The 24010-nt window shown below is 38.9% G+C and overlaps 1 protein-coding gene across 3 annotated transcripts in view; it reads right to left on the reverse strand.

Moving 5' to 3' along the window:
• The window catches only part of LOC134491184 (anionic trypsin-like), a 30764-nt gene that overhangs the window by 967 nt on the left and 5787 nt on the right, over positions 1 to 24010 (reverse strand). Inside the window, exons 1-4 of one of the 3 annotated variants that reach the window (XM_063294754.1) lie at positions 8175 to 8220; positions 4748 to 4913; positions 2331 to 2584; positions 1258 to 1394 (exon numbers count right to left, since the gene is read on the reverse strand). In XM_063294754.1, coding sequence (XP_063150824.1) covers positions 1258 to 1394; positions 2331 to 2584; positions 4748 to 4913; positions 8175 to 8214 — 597 coding nt within the window. In that variant the 5' untranslated portion in view covers positions 8215 to 8220. Of the gene's footprint in view, positions 1 to 1257; positions 1395 to 2330; positions 2585 to 4747; positions 4914 to 8174; positions 8221 to 22809; positions 22990 to 24010 lie in introns of those variants that run through there. The other 2 variants (XM_063294755.1, XM_063294757.1) reach the window with 2 other exon arrangements.

Genomic DNA, 24010 nt, shown 5'->3' on the forward strand with positions numbered 1-24010 from the left:
AAATATCTATGTACAGGTGCACCCAACCATATTCCTGTTTCAAAGGAAAGGTTGAATTCTAGAGTTGGGCTCCATGCCTGTTGTATGTATGTTCAGACAATTATGGGAATAAACCATATGTACTTATAAATTGTGCATGTGTAGCCTTGCCGATGCAACCAAGCATTCTGCCTTTTGCCAATTTCCCAGGGCTTTTCCAGATGGCATGGCTAAAGTGCTCTCCACCAATCTCTGAGTCAACAGAAAAGTACACTGTCATAAATTGCACTGCCCCCATTGCCAATTCTTAGTCTGCAACAGTAACGGGGCAGGCAAAGGGTGTGATCCTTTTGTACTGTTGTGAGCTAAGTTAAAAAGGGGGTTGGGGGATTCTGCCAGCTTCATTTCTTCTCTCACTGCCAGCAGAAATGAAACCACCAATCAGTCTCCTTCATGTGAGGAGCGATAAAAGTGGGTGCATGTAAGCAGGTACTTACAATAGCAGGAAAGCCAATTTGGCAAAGCTCTTGAAGGCCCAGGACTAAGAGTGAGAAAACCTGAGTTTTATTTCTCCCTTAGTATGACTTTGAATCAGTCACTCTCTTTCAGTCCTGGATTGGGAGGTTTTAAAAAAAGCATCCTGGAAGAAAGTACTAGCTAACCACTTCTGAAAATGTTGAAAAACTATAAGGCCCTGTCCCTGTGGTCATCGGGAGTCAGTATTGACTTGAAGGACTATCACAACAACTACGAACAGTTGCAGAACACACTAAAGTGGTGATGTCCTATGATCTCTTCTCACATTTCTCTGTACCTTACTGTTCAAAATGTATACACATCTGATGTGGCATAAATGTGGCATTTTATAAATCAAAACATTTTCTAGCAATACGACTCCCCTCCATTTCTCACAGGAGAAATGAATGAATAGGAGGGTCTAATATAACATGGCAAATTGGACCGATTGGCTTGCGACATGCGGTTCACCAGGAAAACCCGGCTCCTGAGCAAACTGGAAAGGGTTCTAGCTCTGAGATGCAAATTTCACCTTCAAACAGAGCTTGTAGCCTGATTCTTAGCACTTATTTTTCTCTGAAGAAAAAAGAAAATGAGTGAAAATGCCAACTGTGCACAGGGTAAACTGCAAAGATCAAACAATTTGCCCTTCTTATAATTCCTTATAGCTGGGTAGCTGTTTTCAGACAAAAGCAAGGAGGATGGGTATTCTGTTTTGTTCTGTTTTGTTTTTTTAGATGGTCAGAAGGCAAGTCTCCTCACCTGGCAAGAGTCTTTGCCGCCCTCTAGGTAGCCAACACAGACCATGTTTTCAGTAATTTGTCCTGGGTAAGCAGCTTGACATTCCTCATCACTTAGGATTGGAGCATTCAGGCACTGTAGATAATCAGGGTAGTTTACTAGATGGAAACAGAAAGAAAAATAATATGGTAGTTAGGAAGTAAGCAGCAGCTTATGAAAGTATATGCCTTATAATAACATTTGTTAGTCTTGAAAGATGCTACCAGACTTTTTCTGATTAAAAGATCAGCAGCAACTGTGTAATTCTAGACAAGTAAAAGCAACTAGCTAGCTACATAATTTTATGGAATATGGTATCTGAGCTGAAGTGATCAACTCAAGATTTCAAAAGTGTCTGAAAACTTCCACAATAAAGGGGAAGGTGGAGTTTGATGCACATTCATCTTGAGTGCTCTGAAACCATCCAAACCAGTATTTATTTGCTTAAGTTGGTTCAAGGCTGAGTCCAAGAAGCTTTTTCTTCTTAACGTTAGAGCTTAAACCTGGAATTTCAGAATAGATATGAATTGCCCCTGAACATATCTATCCCTGTGAATATTTAAAGCATATGGCGATTCAACGGTGATTGGGGCCCATGTGGCAGAGGAGTAATTGAAACGATGGAACAGGTCATTTTGTATTGTCCTCTCTGTGCAGATGCTTGCCAGGAACTATTATCTCCCTTTTTTTACTAAACATCCAGGTTGTTTGGATTCATTTTATCTTAAGTTGTTACTATCAGACCAATCTAATTTTACTTCATTGACCATGGCTATGTATTGCTCTATAAATTGTACAGCGCACTGCAATATCTCTTCTAATTTTTCTTAGAGTTTTTAGAATTTTAAGTGTTTTTCCTTTTATTCTGATTAGATGTGAATCTTCTGTTTTATTTGCTGGTCTATGACCGCATAAAACTTGATTTAATTTGATTTGACAGTGAGTGGGAAACACATTTCTAGCTTTAGCATGTGTTGCTTGCCGATGGCAGACAATAGCAATTAGTCAAGAACCTGTGACTCAGAGCGAGTTAGCCAATTCTTGTGGATACTCACCACCTTCACTGAGAGTGTTACCCCATCCTGAGACAAGGCAGTGGGTACCAACAGCCGGACATCCATAGCCCAAGGTGATGGGTGAGACACTTCTGGAAAGTTCAGCCGGTGACGCCAGTTTGATGAGCATAATATCATTATCCAAGAGCCAAGAGTTGTAGTTTGGATGGACAATTATTTTTTCAGCGATGATAATCTGCTCATCCCCTTCTGGGTTCCTAATATTGTAGGCTCCCAGTTTCACAGCAAGGCGGCTGTAAAATCAATAACACAATTCTATATTGGTTGCACTGTGCAGAGTCTAGTCTCAGGCTTAACAAGGATAGTATTCCTCATACCAAAGAAGAAGTTCACAACTCAATGAAAGTTTTAGCAGGAGTTCAGCTCTGAAATGGAAACCTTCCTGGTGTTCAAAATTAATATCAGTCTCCATAAATATAATTGATGTTTATCCTGTCGGAATTTGGAATGCATCTGAATACTCTACTTTCATTTCTCTCCACAGGAGCAGAAATGTTGGCATCAGACTAAGAAGGTCTGATGTTTGCTTATCCTAATCAAATTCTAAACAAATCGTGTTTTAAAAATCCCACATAAAGAAAAAGGTAAAGGTAAAGGTTTCCCCAGCACAGTTGTGTCCAATTCTAGGGGGCGGTGCTCATCTCTGTTTTTTAGCTGAAGAGCCAGCGCTGCCCGAAGACACTTCTGCAGTCATGTGGCCGGCATGACAGGCACGGAACACTGTTACCATCCCACCAAAGTGGTCCCTATTTATTTACTCGCATTTGCATGCTTTCAAATTGCTAGGTTGGCAGGAGCTGGGGTGAGTGCAGGAGCTCACTCCGCCACGCGGCGCTCAGGTCTCGAACCACTGAACTTGCAACTTTCCAATCAACAAGCCTGGCATCTTAACCACTGAGCCATTGCCTATGTTAAAGCCACATTTAATGCAAGGCAAACTGCCTTCAAAAATGGGCTGAGACACTTTATATAACAGTTACTTAACTTAGTGGAAGATGCATATTGTGAGGGGCAGTTCTCAGAAGCCCAAGTAACAACCTGATAGCAGATCAGTCTGTTACCAAAACAAGGGAAGGGAGAGACTCCCACCCAGAAGAGACTGGCTTCTAGCCCATTGCATCATATGGGTGGGAGAAAGAGATGCAAGAATTAGAATATAAATCAATATCAATAAATCTTGTATTTGATTCCCAGCAGTCACTGGTATCCTTTTCTTTTTAAGCTTTTTTTAAAAATAAACCAACATCTGAGCGTTCATATCCTTGGAAATTCATTTTTTCACGTTCTAGTTAGTCAAGAGAAGTCAAACACATACTAAATCTCCAGATATTGCAAATATAAATGGTTAAGAAACTTTAAAACAAAAAAGAAAGTTGGTGAAATTTCAGTCAGACTGGAATATTGCCCTCCTAGTGTCAACAATAAAGTGGATACAATTTTTGTTGTTTTCCACATCCTTAATCACAGAAGTGGATTTTTAAAACTTGTAAACAACTACAGTACAAGGTTTAAATAATGTTCTGCCCTAATACTAAGTTATTATTAATGAAATACAAGAACTAAAAGTAGGAATCTTAGGTTTTTGAAGTTAGACCTAGTCTTACGTTCTAAGGCCTAAGCATAGGTCTAACTTTAAAAACCTAAGATTCCCACTTAGGAACAAGGTAATAGGTCATGTTCCTACAAAACATCAGGAATTACTGTACTTAGGCCATAAAGCCCTCTTAAGTTACAAAGAAACAGAATAAAGTAATTCCTGATGTTTGGTAGATGGTGGGAAGTTTCTGAACAGGACTAGCTTGTTATAATTCTAGGATCTGACATCGCCGCTTCTTCTTAACAAATGGGTACTTTCTGCTTGCTACATTTTAATCCTGAGTCAGTTCACTGCCTTTGGAGAATCTGAACCGGACTGTGGTATCACAATCTAGACCCAGATGCAACCATCTGGTTAAAAATGTGCTTCTTAAATCGATAGCTCTGAGATGTGACTTTCATATAATGAATAAGATTAGCAAATTAATGTATGTAATGGAAGGAAGCCTGTCTCCAGAAGTGCTTTTTTGTGCCATCTTTATTACTTCTCCGCTTAACTGTAATTGATTCATTCAGGTGATTTACTTATTACTATCCTAGTATATATCATAGGATGGATCATAGGATAGGCAGTTATCTTGATATCAGAGGTAGGGAAATTTCTCTGCTTTAGGGTTGTTTTTAACAATGAAAAAACAGACTAGAAATAAATGAAAGTAGGCTCACAAGTATGCAAGATTTTCTTATGTAAAGATGCCAGTGATGTATTGCTAGCACATTTTCAGCTTCCATGGCTAAAGATGTCTCCTTTTTTTACCAAAAGTTGCTTTAATATCCATATAAAAATACCCTTCACTCACGATTTGAAGCAGTGAGCAGCCGAAAGGACCCATTGGTCATGGATGAGGGAACCGCCACAGAAATGGTAACCGGCATTCAGTGACACCTGATAAGGGACAGAGTTTCTCCGACAGGTATATCCTCCAACAATCTTGTCGTCGTCATTCTCATCCAAGGTGGCAGCAACTAACAAGAGAAGGGACATCAACATGTAGAACTAGCAAACCAAATGGAGTTCACGTTTTCCTGATGCCAGGATCTGGCCCTGAAGGCACAGGTGCCATTTATAGAGGGTAAGCACAACTCTCCTGTTTTTGTATATATCAAATCAGTTTGTATTGCAGCTGCTGAATTCTTATTTGACTCATTTATTCATTCATTAGCCATGATTTTTAGACTAGCCACTCCAAAGATCTTGGGTGGCATGCAAGAAAACAGCAGCAGAAAAGAGGCACCTTATAAAGTAACTCTACTCACATATAAAAGCAACATTAAAGGATAACTAAAAATAATTAAAAATAATTGCCAATAATCAACACCATATCAAATGCCTGCTTAAAGGAATTTAAAGGGCCAAGTACATCTCTGGAGGTATCTTACTCCCTAATATGAGGCCACTATAGAGAAGGCCTGTCCTCTAATCCATATAGCTTTTACTTCTTACAAAGGCTGAACTTCAAGTAGATTCTTCCTAGAAATCCTCAAAGCATGTGGGATAAGACAGCCCCTAATACCTTCCTCAAGCATTACTAATTTATGAGGCCTAATTCCCAGTATACTGGTGATAAACTGTGGTTTGTACTACCTCAGCACATAGATACTTCTCCAGCCACATATTCAGGGGTGTCCCAAGGGAGCACGTCAAAAAAGTAAAAAAAAAGGGCAGATCACACAGTTGTGGCTGCCATCTTGACTATGTATGTATGTATATACAATTTTTATTAAAGAAATTTTTAAAAGAATAAAAACCATACAAATTTTGAAAGGAAAAAGTAAGGAAAGTAAAGGAAAGTAATAAGTAAGTGAAAAACATGCAAAGAAAGAAAGAGAGGAGAGGAAAGGAGGAAAGGAAAGGTTACAAAGAAGTGGCTTCTAATCTTCTTAACAGTAGTTACAAGTACATTTATATTTTACCCTCTCTCTCTAAGGTTACAACATAATTTCCTTCTTTCCATAGTCTACACTTTCTAACCATCAAACCCATAAATCACAAGTTCATTTTCTTCTTTTTCAGCAAAAAGTCCATAACGGATTTCCAATCACTAATAAATGTAGTTATTGTCCTTTCTCTAATCAAACAAGTCAATTTTGCCATCTCTGCTAATTCTGTCATCCTCACCAGCCATTCCTCCATTGTGGGTATTTCAGAGTCTTTCCTTTTTTCACACAGTCACACAGTCTACCAACTGTCTTTTCCTTTGATGTTAAACCATCAACATTCCCCCAAAGGTATGGTCTGTTCATTTAATTGGTTCTAAGTAATATCAAAAGGACTTTTGTCAAACTATCAACTCTTTCAATTCAAACTTGTCTGTTTATAACTTTCTTAGGTCAAAATCTTAAGCTTTTTTGCTTTTAGTTTTAAATTCTTAAAATTATTATTTTCATTTTTTTTTCTTTGATCTCAAATGAAGGCTGACTCACTGGGTGGCTTTTTTTTTCCTTCCTGCCAACTGTAAATTGATTGCTTCCAAAAGTGATTAAGAAAATGAGGCTTTGAGCCAACTCAGCGTCCTTTAAGGGCTGTGCTATGGGTGTGAGTGTGCTAGCTTTCCCTCAAATCCTGGCTGCTCAACTCACGAGTCAGCCACAAGAGCATTCAATTCCTGAGGTCACCTCATGAGGAGCAGCTGTTGGGAGTACAGGTGGGTGATCTCTTGGTCTCTCCTTGTCCAGAGAGGCTCCACCAGCCAGAATTTGTTCTGTGACCACTGGTCACCGCTGCAACGCCATCTTCACTTCTTCAGAGACATCTGAGTCCACCATGAAGCTCATCTGAAAGCCCTCCATCTTGACTTTATTGTCCCTCCCTTGTCTGCATGTGTATGTCTATGATATGTGCCTGAAAGTTCCTCCATGTCAAAAGAAATCATACACAGCTAAACACTAACATATACACATATAAAACATGGAATTTCAGAGAGAATAATTCTAGGCATTAAGCTAACTCCCAAATAGTCTAGTTTTCTATGTATTTTGTTTTATTCTATAAGGAGGAATGATATTTAATATGCAAGCCCCACTTACAGTTTAAAATGTACAATTCTTTTCACTGTCTAGCTCACAGAATAATGAGTAGCTCTTTGGATTGGGTTGAGACTCTACAATATACCAACCCAACCAGAAGTATCTGTGAGAGGAGGGAAGGTACGTATGGGGATGCAAATGACAAAATGAATGTCTCACTGTCACAACACAAGCTTCACCCCTTTTGTATGTGTGCTGAGAAGTCTCAAATGGGTACAAAAGGCGTGGAGCTTGCATCATGATGGCTTGGCACCTGTTTCATCATTTGGATTAAAACATCAGGTTCTGTGACAGCCAGTTTGGGGGAGTGGTTATGGCATCATAGAGTCGTTATATGTGAGATGGGCGGTAGAGAAATTTAATAATAAATAAAAATAAATAAAATCAGTCTAGAAACTGGGAGACTGTGAGCTCTAGTCCCACCTCAGACACAAAGCCAGCTGGGGGACCTTGGGCCAGTCCCTCTCCCAAACCACTTCTGCAAAAACCTTGCCAAGAAAACTGCAGGGGCTAGCCCAGGCAGTTTCCAGGAGTCAACACTGACTTGAAGGCAGCCCCCCCCCCCAAAATGGATCCTGTAGATGCCTCTGATCCTAACCCCATTCCCACAATCATTCCCACTTCAGATAAATGATGATACCCACTATATTTGCTAAAGGAAAGAGGGACAGAGATAGAAATTTGGAGCAATGAGGAAAACAGGAGAGACAACACACATACATACACTCCCCCCCCCCCAAATAATACCAAAATCGAAAGGTAGAACTTATTTAGGTTTATTCTCAGGTGAATCCTAAGAGGAATTCTAAGAGAGAAGACAGACTGTGTATATTTATCAGTGTACCTACGTAGATTTTCAGTAGGTTTTACCCAAAGTACAATACAAAGCAAATCTAGGGCTCTCTCTTAAGTCAGTTATCCAAGGAATTTAATTTTAAGTGAATCCAAAGGAATTTCAAAAAGGCTGTTTTGTGTTCTGAGGGAGGTTTCTTTGCCCTTCTTGTTACAGTAAAACATGTCTACATTCATCACAGTGGACTAAATACATGTAAGAAAAGTGTGCGAAAATAACAAAGTATTGGGAAAAATTCCCATACCTTGGGTTTGAAACTGTACATCTTTCATTTTACTGTTTTGCTGCATAGGCACACTACAACATAAAAGATGGTACCAAAATCAAATACATGTTTTAAAACTCACCTGCTGCTCCGAGGAAGGCAAAGATCCACAGGACTTTCATTCTGTCTGTTGGTATTGTCTAAATTTGAATGGAACTTTCTGAAGGAATCTCTCCCTCTTTATATCCTTCCCGGGATCTTATCTCCTCAGTCCAAAGCCCCACCAGCTCCCCACTTGCCAGGGTCTTGCACAATTACACAGCACAATATGTGCTTAAGGTGATAACATTTTCCATGTGGCTTAAGTCTAAAGGAAAGCACTTGTAGCAATGGAAATGACGAGCAGATGCTTCACTGCCATTCAGCCTGCATGCTAGGTCTTGCCTTGATATCTCTTTCTGCCTTCTTGAATGGTTATGAAACCTTTCAAAGATCTTTGTTTTGCAAGATCTGGGCCACAGTTATCCCTTGTCTTCACAGAAGACCTTTCAGAGACACATGGCAAAGACATGGCTGCCAAAGCTCAGATCTCTTCCCAGCTTGGGCCAGACTCAACAGATCACAGGAAATTTTCCCCAACATATGTCAGATTACATGTTACTCTGCAGACATAGGTAAAAACCATAGCTTTTTTTGTTTACTCTACACTAAATATAGCATAGTAGAGACCTTTAACAGTTTGCTCCAGTTGTGGTCCTGATCTAGGTGCCATACTGGCAGTTATCCCAGTTTGCCCAGTCCATCTCAGGTTGGGGAACATCATTCCACTGAGAGACACAGCCCAGAAAAATCCTGGATTTGACTGCATGATGTGAAAGTACTCTCCAGTTAGTGACTCAGCAGTGACTTCTCCATCAGTACCAGCACCATGACAGCCACCTAAAAAAGACATATCATCCACCTATGCCATAGGAACCTTCTGGCTTTCTATAGGCCTAGTAAGGACCTTGTCTGCCCCCAAAGCTTCCTGGTCTCCCCCTCACTTGTGATGGAGTCATTGGGAGAGAGGGTGGGCATGGCCAGCAGCACACCTTACAGATCATGGATGCCAGAAGACCTGGTCTAGTCTGAGGTTTGAGTGATTGGTGGCACAGTTGTGAAGGCAAGGACATTTATTTTTTACCACAATGATTGTCACCTTTTGGTATCTAAACTCCCACTGGTTACTCCAGCAAAGAACTTGAGTCCTACAAGAAGCCCCTTTCTTCAAGGATGTTATTTCTATGGATACATGCCTTGGTGTATTTGTCACTTGTGGTAAGTGTTAGGATAGATGACATTGCCACAAAAACAGTATTTGATTCACAATTATACATTTAATTAACATTAATAATTGGGGTACTTCTGGATGAGGATAAAGGGTAAAGTCAGAAAAGGTAGGGTTGGGGGGAAACGGGATGGGCAGTGGAGCAGAACTTTGACTTATGCTAGGGATGTAATTTTATCAGGCTGGCCACAGGAAGAGAAAAGTTTACACACATGGTGTTCTTTTTTTCACACAGTGGCTGGAGCACTCCAGGTAGACTAAACAAAAGAATATCCTTTGTAAGAATAAAGATTGCACAACTGTTGTGTTAGATTATTTGCTCTATTCACACAGCAGACTTGGGTTTAGTATGCACCATGCTGGCAATTGTGAACAGATAACTCCTGCATAGGCCAGTTCAGTGGAAATTATACTAGTACACGGTTTAGAAAGGATGGAATTGACAGAGGGGGAAGGCACTAGCTCCCAGTTCTGGTATTAGGGCATAGGGAACAAACCAGGGGTTCTGTGACATAAGATACTACCTTAGATCAAGAGTTTTATCAGGATTAGGAAAGGGATGGCCGGAGAAGGAAGCACCTGGCTGCCTTATAACGAAGATCGGTGTGCTACCATGGAAAGCATATGTGGCTCATCCCACCCTATATTTGCTGGGATCCCTTGTGGATTCCCAGAAATTACTTGTTGTCTGCTCAGTTCCTTCCCCCTCTTTTTCTGCTGTCCTCTTTCTATTCCAGGTAGAGACAGCAAGGCATCACCAGCGGTGCAGGTACACAGGCAGAAAAACCTTGGTACGGCACAAAATATTTAATAGTCAAAACATCATCAGAGGTTGGGTTGGTTGGGTTTTAATGCTAGATGCTATTTTAATTGAAAAAAATGTTTGCTCAAGTCAGTGGGCTTGTTTAAGCATACAATTTGTAACTATTTAAAATCTGCTGCAGACCTGAAATTACACTCTTTTATTATCCAAAAGAGGATATTATCTTTGAATCTTATTGTCAGACTACGAGCCTTTCACCAAGTGCTGTCTACAAGCTAGGAATTGGCAAGCAACTATCCCAGCCAGCATAAAATTTACTGTCCCCATTGGCAATCCCTCTCCTACCTTACCTGCCACAGATCTGGCAGCTGGCCAAATGGTAGTGTCCTGATTTCACATGGGTGGGAGCATTCAGCAAAGTGATTGGTTAAACCACCTGGTTTTGCTGCTCTCCTGCTTTCCCCAGCCAGCAGGAATCCATCCACCAGTCAGGGCCAGTAATGTAGGGATGAGCCTTGGGGAAGTGGCAAGTTTAGACAGGTGGCTGATGTGCCTCTCCTGCAGGACTCTGGGTATCATCCCAAAAGAAAGCACCTGTTTAAACAGGGAAATTTCTACAGTAAATCAAGCAGCAGGTTCTTTCAAAACTCAGCAACCTCCCTTCCTTGATTCCTGCTGTTGGGTAGGCTGGGGGAGCTGCCCAGAAGAGCGTGACAACTGGTTGTCACTACACAACACTCAATACCAGCCCACTGAACAACTGTTCAACTGGGTGGGGGAACGGTGACCCAGGTAGTTTTACTTCAAAATGGAGCACGTAAGGCCTGTTTAAGCCTGTCTCACTCATGAGCTGAGGTGAGACAAAGGCAACATTATCGTTAGGGTGTATATCCAGTTTTGGATTCATTTACTTCAGATATGCATTCGTTTTCACTTGCTTTCCATGAACTGTACCTCTCGGTTTAAATCCATTCATCCAGTTTGGAAAAATCCTTTTGAAAATTTCAGAATTTCCTTTGGAATGTGCAATCTATAAAGAATTTAGCTCTCTTACTGCTCATTCATATTTCCAGTTCATTTGTAAGCAAATTAAAGACACGAACCCCAAAATGGTTCCTTGGGGGATTTATTTCACACATTTTTCCATTTGAAAAGTCACCTTATCCAATGGAAAGGCTCCATTCTCCAGAACCGGCATTTTGAATTTCTTGCTTTTTTAACAAGCAGTCTATAAGAGAAGCTGTGCTCTGATCCCAAGGTTACTACATTTGCTCAGGAATTTTGAGTGTGTCAATTGCTTTCAGAAAATCCAAGTACATCCATTGAATTATTGACTGATATTGTCTAAAAAGTCTAAAAGGCCAGTAAGATTAGACTTTATCTTCCAGAAATCATGTCCCTTCCTCTTTAGCAAGATGGGCTCTTCTTTCTATATTTTTTATTTTTAAGTAAACTTCCATTAATCTATCAAGAGGACAAAGTAAGCTGACTTTCTGTATCCTCTCTTGATCCTATATTTATGCGCTGGAGTTAATTCTGATATTATGGAGCCCTTGATTTCAAATGATGATTTTAGAGAGAAGTTGTATGTTTTTGTGAGAGGGATAGCAATTTTACATTTGAACTCCTTAAGGAAATTGAAGTCGCTACAGTATCTACTTGGTGATTTAATTTGTTAATCAGCCATCTATAGAATGCAATGAGAATAATTTTCATTCTGAACACCTGGATATTCTTCTCTTATCAGTTAAACAGCTTCTTTGTCAGTTCACTCAAAGGCCATGGTTACGAGAATGAGCAGATCCCCATCTTAAAAAGCTGGGAAGGAAAATGGGCCAAATGCTAGATGCAATAACTTCATCTCTTGCCTCTTCTGATTACTCAGTTATTTGAGTTACTATGAAAAAGAAATCATCCAAGCATAAAAATCTGTCCTACAATTTCCATAAGAAAAGCAGAGTGAAAGGACTGATGGAACTTATTTGCAATGTCTTTATTATCCTTCAGCACATCACTGACATCCGTGTTGCTCAACCATTCAACAGACTCAGTGCTTCTTACTTCAAACGTAGTTAAAAATCTTCTTAGAAATTGTTGGTCATCGTGATCTGTCATAACAGGTTTGGGTTCTTTCCTTTCTAAGGATAATTATAAATCAGGATGGTTCAGGACCATCTCACAAAAACTACAACATCTTGGCTTTTCTAGTGAGTCACTCCTAATGATGGGCTATGAGCATGCACTTAGTGAATTCAAGCAGCGTATCAAAGACCTGGAAATCCAGCAGGACCGGTCAGCTTTGCCTAAGAGTGTTTTTTTGGGCGATCAAGCCTTTTCTTATAAGCCAGCGAGATACCAAAATCATATAACTGTCTCCAAATTTCAGAGGGCGCTTACTTTGACACATTGTAATGTGCTTCCCACAGCAGTTTTGGAGGGCCACTCAACCCATACGAGTTGAGACTGTGCCCCTGTGGACAAGGGGCTATTGAAGCTATAGAGCATGTCCTGCGATATTGTATTCTTTATAAGGATTCATGAACGCATTTAATAACCCCTCATTTGATAAAATATCCAGGGAATTCTGATCTCTTTTATGTTCAGTTGTTGTTATCTGATTAGAATGACTTAGTTTCCCTGAATGTAGCTAAATTTTGCTATACTATCTGCAAATTAGGCAGACCTCGACTGCCCATTGATGACTCTATTAATCTGTAAATATATTATCATGTTTTGTTCATTTCATTTAATGTATTTTTAATGTATTTTAACGTATTTCAATGTTTTGTTTTTTTTTAATTTGTAATTCTGGTCTGTGACCGTATTAAAGATTGATGATTTGTCATGTTGAATTGTCATGTTGAAGTAGTGGATTTTAAATGAACTTGGAAAAACAGAAATCTTAGAAATACTGGGGAATTTCATATGCCAATGTAATGCCATAGAGCATTCCTCCATTAAGGGTGGAAAATAATGTCCTGTTTTTACCCCTTTTGCCTGAAGCAGCTCCAAGGCCTTTTGTTGCCATTGCTGTAATTAAGAGTCACCTATCTTGCTCTGGCCTTGATGTGACAGAACATTTCCAGATACGGGTGGTGAATTTTCACATTAGCCTGTATATAACCTAAAAGATGTTATCTCTTGCCTCTGTCAGTTCCAGATGTTTCTTTCCCAGAGATTCTTGGTGTAGCAAGCAACTTTGGCCTGCATAACCTCTCAAGGTCCTGTAACACGTGCTAGGGAACCTGTATCTGGGATTGTGACTTTTTTCTTTGGTACATGCACGGTATATGTATGAACATATGCATGATAGAACTCTTGTAAAATTCTAGAATATTGATAATACAACCTGTATGGGTCATCGTGCCGTTACCTACATCCTGTAAGCCATCTTTTTAGTCACGTAACGGAACATCTCCTCATACCATTATGGAGGATGTTCTGTTACAGTGCCTGATAGACTTGTAACAACTTGACACCCCAGGCAGGTCCACAAAGCACTAATGGTCTTTCAGATCATGTTTAATCCATATGAATCACTGGCAGTGGATTACATCTCCAAGGATCATGTGAACTGAGGATGATGGAAGTTGTAGTCTAACACATCTGAAGAGCGCTAGCTTGGGGAAGTTAACCAGAATCAATCTGGGAGGCTTAGTGTCTGCACACACCAATTCAGCACTTTTCTAAGCCTGTGGTTGGTAATTGTGAAAACAATTGTAGACTGATGCATTGCTATTGCCAGCAGTGGATAAGCTGCCACTTGACAATGTAATGTGTGGTAGAACTCTTGTAAAATTCTAGAATAGCCCAACACATCTAAAGAGAACCAGCTTGGGGAAGACTGAGTCAAGTTAAGCAGTTGTGATTTGATATACCAATTGTGCCATATTCCAAACATGTGGTTGTCAATCATGAAATAAATAATCATATATTAATGTGTTGCTACTGTCAGTGATACGATAAGCTGCCACTTGCTCATGTAAGTAAATGATGGGCAGAATGCAATTTCTGATGCAGATGAAAAATTATTCATATTCAATCTCTTTATTTTGAAACAATTGAGTGCTGATCTGAAAGGGGCTCATTTGATTCCATTTTTAGCTCATTCTGAAATGCATTCACATGCCTAATGAATGTATAATAGCCAGAATATATGGTGTGATAAGACTTTTTATTGCCGCTCTGAACAGCAGCAAACTATATATTTGTCATTAAATTCAATAGTGCTGAATTACACAAGAAGGAAGGCAAATGTCTCAAGAAAATTGGATAGGTGATAGAAAATCCAGTTGACTGAAATTGTTCCTATATTGATCCATTCAACCATAGCATATTAAGTAGGGATACCATTCAGTTCACACCCAAATATTTAGGATACATACTCCTAGTCTCCCAGAATCTCCCTTTGGATAGACAATTAAGTCTATTTTGCTAGCCTTAAATCCATGATATTTACTAAAAACTGAGCTAGAATAAATATGAAAATGTTAAATATTCTATTATGAGGCTATGAGACTGAAGAAACTGTTGATAGCAAATGATGTAATAACACTGGTTCCATTTCCCAGATGTTCTCCTCTGTTCAGTTCTGTTTAATTGAAGAGACAAAAAATAATATGAAAATCATATCTCTGGGCCAAACTAGGTATTATGTTTGTCCCTGCACAGTTCATTTTTAAAGCTAGCCAATATTCCCATCCCCAGTGGATTAAGATTGTGAATCTACAGTTTTCATATATTCCAAAATATGTTATAGATTCCATCTTGAATTTCAGTGATCTAGTTCCAGTAGGAGATAGATCACTGTTGTAGTGTACACTGAAACTTCCTGCTCTTACATTTTTTATGATACTGTCTTGTCACATTAACACTGGAGATAAATGAGAAGCTCTATTGCAACAAATAAATGTATGGATATTGATAAACTCTTGAGTCCATCTTGATGCCTTTCCACCATGGAGAGCAGATTTTCTTGACATTCTGCGGGTTAAATTTAACTCAGAGGAATGTTTGATCTCTTCAGCAGAATGCATTCCTTCACTATATGTATTAGGTAAAGGTAAAGGTAAAGGTTTCCCTTGACGTAAAGTCCAGTCGAATCCGACTCTAGGGGGCGGTGCTCATCTCCGTTTCTAAGCCTTGGAGCCGGCGTTGTCATAGACACTTCCGGGTCATGTGGCCAGCATGACGACTCGGAACGCCGTTACCTTCCCGCCGAAGCAGTACCTATTGATCTACTCACATTGGCATGTTTTCGAACTGCTTGGTGTGCAGGAGCTGGGACTAGCAACGGGAGCTCACCCCGCCGCACGGTTTCGAACCGCCGACCTTCCGATCGACAGCTCAGCGGTTTAACCCGCAGCGCCACCACGTCCCATCTACTATATGTATTGCATTGATTAATTTAATTGTCCCAGGTTATAGCTTTAGGTTCACTGCTGTCACAAAAGGTTTGTTTGTTCTTTCTACCAGCAGTGCATACTAATTTAATCCTTGGGAGTCATGCATTTTTATCCAAGTTGTCTTCTGGAGACAACTATTTGAAGTCTGTCTTTCTGCTATGACCAGGTATCAGGCACTCGAATCACTATTTTGAGATATTATAGTTTCTCTTTGGAGAAAAACTGAGCTAGTTTCTTTGTCAATCTCTCACCCATGGTTCAATGCTCCCATTATGCCACACTGCATGCTCCATATCTGTGCATCTTGCTACAGATATTCTTTGATTTTCAAAATGTCATTTTGTGTGATTTGGTGTCTTTGTGTTCATGCTGGTAAAGGCCACTAGCACTGCCAAGTACTTTCTGGAAAGACGGAAAAATGAGAAACAAGAATCTTTGCTGCCTTCCAGATATACCTCGTGCATAATTTTGGCATGGATTCAGGTTATTTTCAGAAGCACCTCTCCCCATTTATTTCTGCCCATCCCACTTGATCCAACAGGGTGGGCATGCTTTGGATCCTATCTATTAAACATTGCCATGTTGTGGGACTGCAGAAGTGTGCCCTCTCTGTTGCAACACCTGCCTTTGAGATTCATGGAACCCCAACCCTGCTAGCATTGTGGAAGTCCTTGAAGACTGGGAAGTCCCCTCGGGCATTGGGTCTTCAGGACAAGTGAGCCCATCACTTTTTGTCCTTCTTATGATTACAGTTGGTGTCAGGCTCTGCCTGCTACCCAATAAAATACAGACACTAATTTAGGAGAAATCAGGTTCTGGTTTTATTTAAGTATAGTGCATGCCTAGTGAAAAGCTGAGAGTGGAGGGAGCGCGGGATTTAAATAGCCCGCGCCGGTCAGCGCTCCCCCCGCTTTGGGTTGTGTAAGCCCCAAGCCCCGAATGTTCCGTGGCCGGTGGGTGAGGGGTCGCGGGGCCCCTGCTGTTGCCCCGGGCGTCTGCTTAATCCTCTTCCTCCGGCCGGTGATGACTTTGAGCCGGGCGATGATCTTTCGTGCTTCTTTGACAGCTCCAGGCGTGCCTCGTGCTCAGGCGTTGTCAGTTTTACAATGTATCTTTTTGAATGGCTTTTCCGGCTGGAGTCGTTACCTTGTTGCCGGTGTCTGTTGCTTGCCTTTGACTTTGCTTTCATACCTTTTTAATCCTTTGCCCCTGTTTCCTTGTATTGTTGTATGTGCCGTTGTGCTGACACAATCAGCGCAACGGTGCTCATGACAGTTGGGTTCATTCCCAGCCACCATTATTTTGTTCTTACCTTTTTTCATTGTATTTCATTTTGTTTGTTTTATTCCACATGCACCTCCCAGAATCACAATTGTGAGATGGTCATCTCTTTGAATTTATATAATTAATAAATTGACCAGTAGGTTTTGAAAACATTTAGTACAAAAGGGCATTCTTGGAGTCAGCTATAACTGGAAATGGACTATGCAGGAGCCAGCAAAGGACATTGCCATAAAACTATCAATTAGAAGAAAAGCCCCTAAAAATGGCATTGTGAGGAAACTGTTCTGGAATCCCCCAGTTTGCAAACAAACAAAACTGCCCCTAAGCATTCAGAAATGTAGTAAAGGGAGAGTCTGTTGGCCTGATCTTCTGAGATGTCTCATTTCCTACATTCATATTGGATTGCATTGTGTCATAAGTGTCAGCTGTTCTATCTATTCAGATTCTTTCAACTAGAATAGATCGAAGTTGGAAGAATCTGAATAGACAGAACAGCTCAGATGACAGAAATATCTTGATGGCAGCAGATCTGCCATTCCAGCTATGAAAACTGACATTTGCCCCAGCTTCTGATTTTCTTTTTTTTTTTAAATACTTTTTATTGAAAGATTTTACATATATAGTAAGAAATATATTCAAAGAAAAAACAGTAAATGTGAAAAAGAAAAGAAGGGTCAACGAAAAAAGGAGAAAAAAAAATAAAAGAACAGAAAACATGGGGAAAAAATGTAAAGAAGTGGCTTCTGATCTTCCTATTGGCAGTCATACATACAATCCTAATCAAACCTCTCTCTGTAAAATTACATCATAATTCCCTTCTTTCTATAACCTACTCTTTCTAATCATCAAAACCATAAGTCAAAACATCACCTTTTTTACATAAAAAGTCCATAAGAGGTTTCTAGTCATTGATGAATGTCAATAATGACCATTCTCTAATCGAAGTCAGTTTGGCCATCTCAGCAACTTCTGTCAATTTCACCAACCATCCCTCCATGGTAGGTAATGCTGAAGTTTTCCATCTTTGTGCATATAATGATCTCGCCACATATATTGATATAATCTTCCATGACTCTTTCTAACTATGTATCCATCAGTGCTAAGAAGAAAAGTCCTGGCTTCAACTGAGTATTAATCTTTAAAATCCTCTGCATCAGTGGGTAGGTATATTTGAATCCAAATATTTTTAACTTTTTTACATGTCCACTGAGCATGATTCTCTGTCCCTTCATGTTGTTCACATTTCCAACATACATTTGGAATGCCTATATACAGTCTAGAAAATTTCTCTGGTGTTATGTACCGCCAATACATCATTTTATAAAAATAAGATCATAACATAATGTAAATTTCAACCCTTTTGCACATTATTTTCCAATTGATCCATCTCTGTATTATAACCAAAATTCTTAGCTCACTTTATCATACATTCTTTAACCTGTTCTTTCATTTCAAATTTCAACACAAGTTTATACATTTTAGCAATTACATGTTCATCATCTGTACACAACTGCACTTCAAATTCTTTCTTACTTTGCATACCATAAGTCTTTTTATCCATTTTAAATCTTTCTGATAACTGTAAATGGGAAACTCTTAGGGCACTGGCTTTATTTTGCACAGATCAAAAACTTTCAATAAATTATGAGAAAACTAAAGTTTTAGTTTTTGCCCGACATCAATGTAAGGTTCACAAATGGCAACTAAATGGGACCCCAATTGAACAGGTGCACACTTATAAATACCTTGGAGTGCAGTTCCATGCTTCCTTATCCTGGACCGCTCATTTTCTATACTGGGCAAGTGTTGCACAGCGTACTGAATCAGCTATTACAAGATTCTATCATTCCAAAGGAGCCCATTATATTCCTGCAGCTTGCAAGGTCTTTCAGGCTAAGGTAGTCCCTCAGCTTCTGTATGGCTCTCAGATCTGCTCCCTTGCTAAGCTCAATTCTATTGAAACCATCCAGAATAGGTTTATTAGAGCCATATTGATGGCAGCAAAAAGTATCAAAAATGCTATCCTTAGGGTATAAATAGGTATAGCCTCACTGGATGCCAGAGCATGGTTCCTTCTTTTGATCTTCTGGTTAGGGCTAATTATGTTGCCTATAGGTTTAGCCCCATTAATATTTAGAGATCATTTTAAGTCATCTTGGCTAAAAAAAAGCCTTAAACAAAATTAAATTGTTGGGCTTTTCTACGGAAAGTCTGTGCTCATTAGGATACGATAACACTAGAACTGCCCTGAAACAACAAACAAATTTAAGTAAGGTGCTACACCCCAATATCCGCCAATTGCTTCCGGAAGGGTTCGTTCCAGCTTCTTATCTATCATCTATCATAATTTTGAAGTTTTGTAAAGCTTTTACTTTAGCCAGGCTGGACGCGTTGCCCTCAGCAGTCCTTTTTCGGACATTTTAAGGGTACTCCTATGCACCTTCAGCTATGTCCATGTGGAACAGTTCAATAGAAACCCTAAGCCATATGCTATTATATTGTTCCCTATATAAGGACTCTAGACAGAGCCTTATATATCCATTACTGAAGAAATTTCCAGGTAGGGAGAGTGACTTCTACCTAATGCTACTTCTTTCAGATAAGAACCCAAAAGTATCCTCCCAGGTTGCCCAGTTTTGTGCTACCATCTGCACAATACATCGTACCATCACTTAGATTTGTAATTTTTAACACAGTATTTTATTTTAATTCATTTAGTATTTTTATTTTAAACAAATTTTGGATCATAATATATTGATTGCCTTTTATATGTATATATATGTATTAATGTAAGATTGTTATTATGTATAGTTTTATTGTGTCTGGCCTTAGGGCTGTAATAAAAATAAAAATAATAAATAAATAAATTAAAATTAAGTAAATGGGAAAACCATTAACAACCATATCCTTCTGCCATTAGTTGCTCTCTTGATTTAATTTTATATTCCCCTTGGTGATTCTCCAATAATTCCTGATATGTTAACCATTGCCTGTTGTTTCTCTTCTGTAAAATGCATCTTGTGCTGAGATCCATAGAGGTGTTTTCAGGCACAGTCTGGGTTTATATCTATTCCATATTCTTAGTATGGCATGCCTAATAAAATGTTTTTTTTAAAAAAGTCACATTAATTTTTTTATCATACCATAAATATCCATGCCCTCCAAACTCTAAAAGTCTTTTGTTTCTCAGCAACACCAATTCTTTTATCCAAACCAAACAACAAGCTGCAGAATATAGTTTCAAATCCAGTAAACCCAATCCTCCTCTTTCCTTTACATCTTGTAACACTTTGTATTTAACTTGTACTTCTCTACCATTTTAGATAATGAGGATTGAAGTTGGACTGAAGCTTTACAAATATCTAGGAATTAGTGAGGTTTTAGATCATTTCCATCAAAAATCCAATTTAAATTTCTCATAATAGGATTTATTTATCTTAAATCAATCCATTTTGATCCAAAGTAATCGAATCTGCAATAAATTTACTTAGCCTTTTGTCCAAGCAAGCTGTAAAAATCTTTTGATCTTGGTTCAAAAGTATAATTGGTAGCAGGAGTCAACTAACTGTCTTTGTTAAGCTTTGATATCATAACTAATCAGATGTAATGCTGTGAATCAGAGAGAATATACATAACAGACAATTGTTATGGGTTTTTTTTAAAGAAATAAATAACTGCCATCAACTCCAGGGCACTTATTTAATTTCAAATCTCTAAATTACTTCTTCTGTTTTCTCCTTGGAGAATGATTGATTGAAACTCATTCAATGAATCTCTGATATAGGAGTGATTTTAAGAGTCTAGAAAATAATCTATTTTATTTAGGTCCATGTGTTCTGAAGAATAGCATAAAACTCTACCAACAATTTATTTATCACTTTAGCTTCAGAATGTTTCCCTTTAATTCACTAGACATGAGTTAATTTTCATCAGAGCAAGTTTCTTTTTTAATTGATTTGCTAATAATTTAGGTGTCTTTTGCTGTGCTTGTAACATTTCTGTTGAGTAAATATCAGCATGGAGACAATTTTATTACTTTTCAAGATGTCTATCTCTCTCTCTTCTTCTAAATCAATTGTTCATTAATGTCTTTAGAGCCTAAATTGTGATGCCATTCAACTATCTCCCTTTAGAGAAGATTTCAAACGGCTGACGCTTTCTTTTTGTAAGAAAGTTAACTCAGTTATACATTCTCCTCTAAATGCTGCTTTCATTTCAGATAACAGCCAGTGACACTTCTGAAGAACAGTTTAAAGCATTGCCTAAATGAGTTGACTAATTTTTTAGGAGAATCTCTGTTCTCTATCTGTATTGGGTTAAAAAGCCAGCTAAGGCATTTTTAAAAAAATATTTATCTTGCCCATAATGCAGCTAGACACTTTTTTCACAGTTGCTGTACCCTTTTTTGATTCAATCATTATTAGTAAAATAATTGTTCTTAAATTGTAGGTGTCAGTTTCCCTATTTACCTTTTTGTATAACAGCACTGTACCCCAAGCTTCCTTATTCTAACAGTTTTGATATAAAAACTTTGAGCTGAATCAGGATATTGCAATGCAATATTGCAAGGGCTTTCAACTATTGGAAAGTTTGTTCTGTAGATCATCTCAATCCTAGTTTTCATTCCAGTTTATTAATTTTTTTTCATAATCGTTTGGTTACATGGGAGAACAGTGAAATATTTTTGGTGGCTTAGGAATAAATGCTAGGAAATGTATAAAAAGGGGGTGACTGCACAAACAGAGATATATACTGTACATGGCTGGACAAGAGGGGATACAGAGAGAGAGAGGAGGAGAAAGAATAAACTTTTATTTCCAATCAGCAACCCTAAAGCATCCCATTTCCCACATCATAATTAAGTTTAGGGTGGGAAAAGACCATTGGGAGAAAAATAGAAGTTAATTGTAAATAGAGGGAACCAAGTATTCAGGGGATTAGCCATTCTCTCTCCAGTTCTACCCTCCTGAAAGCTCTTACCCCAGATACGGCAGCAAAATTTAGGTCTTCTGTTGTTACCATTAGACGTTTTTCTCTCTTAAGCTTAACTGCCATGGGCACTTGATAATTTCTGAGGGATTTCAGTACATGGGATGAGGATTGTTTATTCTTTCTTCTAAAATATTAGTCCACTTCCATCTTCTTTTCCAGGATAATTAAAATCAAGGAAAAGTTCCTTCATTGGCATTAACAGCTTGCTTTGTTTGTGTCTTCCATGTGTCTGTGTGCCTTTTGTGCGTACATGTTAGAAGTATGAGAAAGTCACAAATCAGATCAGGAGGATACCATCAGTTCAGTATCAGACCCAAGACTAAGGCCTTAGGACCAGAAATTAAGACTAGCACCACATCATCTATCTCTCTTTCCTTGGAAAAGCCATTGTAAACAACTCCTGCTGTTTCTCCTCATCTCTGTGGAAATCCTACTCCTAACCCTATCTTAGACCCCCTGGCCACTTCCATCCATAACCAGCCTTCCTGTCACCATCCATTGCATCTTCCATCCAATGACCTGATGATTTGGTTAGCAGACACTCTAACTGGACCCACATGGACTCTTACTCAATCCCTCCAACCTGGATTCAGTGTACTTTCTCCTTCCTGAGCCATCTTTCCACTACAGCTCAGTCTTTCAAGGACTCTCCCACTTCCATATTCTCATTCCAGATGTGGGGTCCCTACACTCATGAGATGAAAGCATCTTCACTATTCTCTCACTCAGGACATAATCATCCCCATCCCAGGCCTACCATCCAAATGATACCATTCAAATCTTATGTCCAGATCAAAGATCACTGTGTCTTTCCACTGTGTCTTTCCAATTGGTTACTCCTAAATTGGCAGAAAGGCAGTCATAACTCTTTCTCTGTCTCTGTCTGCTGCTTAATATGCTGCTCATTCTATATGACTATGATTAAAATAAAAACAGTGGTCAACCAGGGTGTTGGTAATCAGTCTATTTATTTTCTGTTCATTCTCTATTAAGATGAATCACATGAAAAGGTTGGAACAAGAGGAAAGCAGCTGTTTCAGTTAGCAGCAATGGTTTCACGGATCCAGTCGATGTATCTGCAGACTTTGGTGTAGACTCCAGGATAGCCAGGCAGAGCACAACCTATACCCCAGGAGACAATGCCCTGGAGCACTCCATTACAAATCACTGGGCCACCAGAATCTCCCTACAAGGCCGGAAGAGTTGGAAAGAAGAAGGGTTTAATATTCCAGTTGGTTATAAATAAAAATAAAAATATATAACCATATACTTTAAGCCTACATTAAAAAGTAGGCTCAGATTGTAAGGAGAGCATGTTGAATGGTTGCCCAAAACATTTTTGAGGTCCCAGCAAGATTCTTCCAAGACAGCTTCATAAAAATTTGGGAGTTCATAGAGGCTTTCTTCAAAGCAAGAGAGACCTTTGTAACCCTCCGTATTTTTCTCCAGTTAAATCAAAATATAAAAAAGACAGCCAGATTCCCCTTCCTACCACTTCTGTCTACAATATCCCACAACAAGTAGCCCTCTAAACAAACAAAAATGTTAAAATAAGTATAATGTTACTTGGTGTCTTCACATGTATCCCTGTATCATATGGCTCAAAATACAGTATATGCACATAAGGTATGATATAAATGTATCAATTTTCTAAGTTAAAATTGTTTTCTCAACCAGAATTTCCTCCTCTTTCTCACCAGACAGCAAAATGAATGGGGTCTCTCGGACAATATGGCAAAATAAAGTTATTATCTGAGCAGCTTGAAAACCTGTTAGGGAATGGGTTCCTGTTTTACTCATAGATCAGTGTAAGGATGATACTGAGATGGAAACTTAACATCAGGGGATAATTCCAGCCTGAAAATTCCCAGTGAGACTTTCTTTCAGAGTTCCTGGGTAAATAATGGTACTAATATTTTGGATCAGATTGTTGTTAATTAATCTTTTAAAGCATTTAACGGGTTGCAAAATGAATTTGGACTGACTAAAACTGCTGAGTCACAATATATTCAATTAAAATATCTTTGAATGTACAGACTGGGCCCAACATATTTCAAATTCCCAAACTGTTAATATTACTGCAAAAAGTTTTGGAGGTTCCATAATCTATAGTTAATTTTTCATGTATGATTGAAAAATAATACTAAGATAGAAATGAGAAACTGGCAAGAAGTGTAGAACAAAGAGGTGGGATGGGCTACAGTTTA

The sequence above is a fragment of the Candoia aspera genome, chromosome 2 (assembly GCF_035149785.1).
Source record: "Candoia aspera isolate rCanAsp1 chromosome 2, rCanAsp1.hap2, whole genome shotgun sequence".
In the NCBI taxonomy this organism is placed as follows: domain Eukaryota; kingdom Metazoa; phylum Chordata; class Lepidosauria; order Squamata; family Boidae; genus Candoia; species Candoia aspera.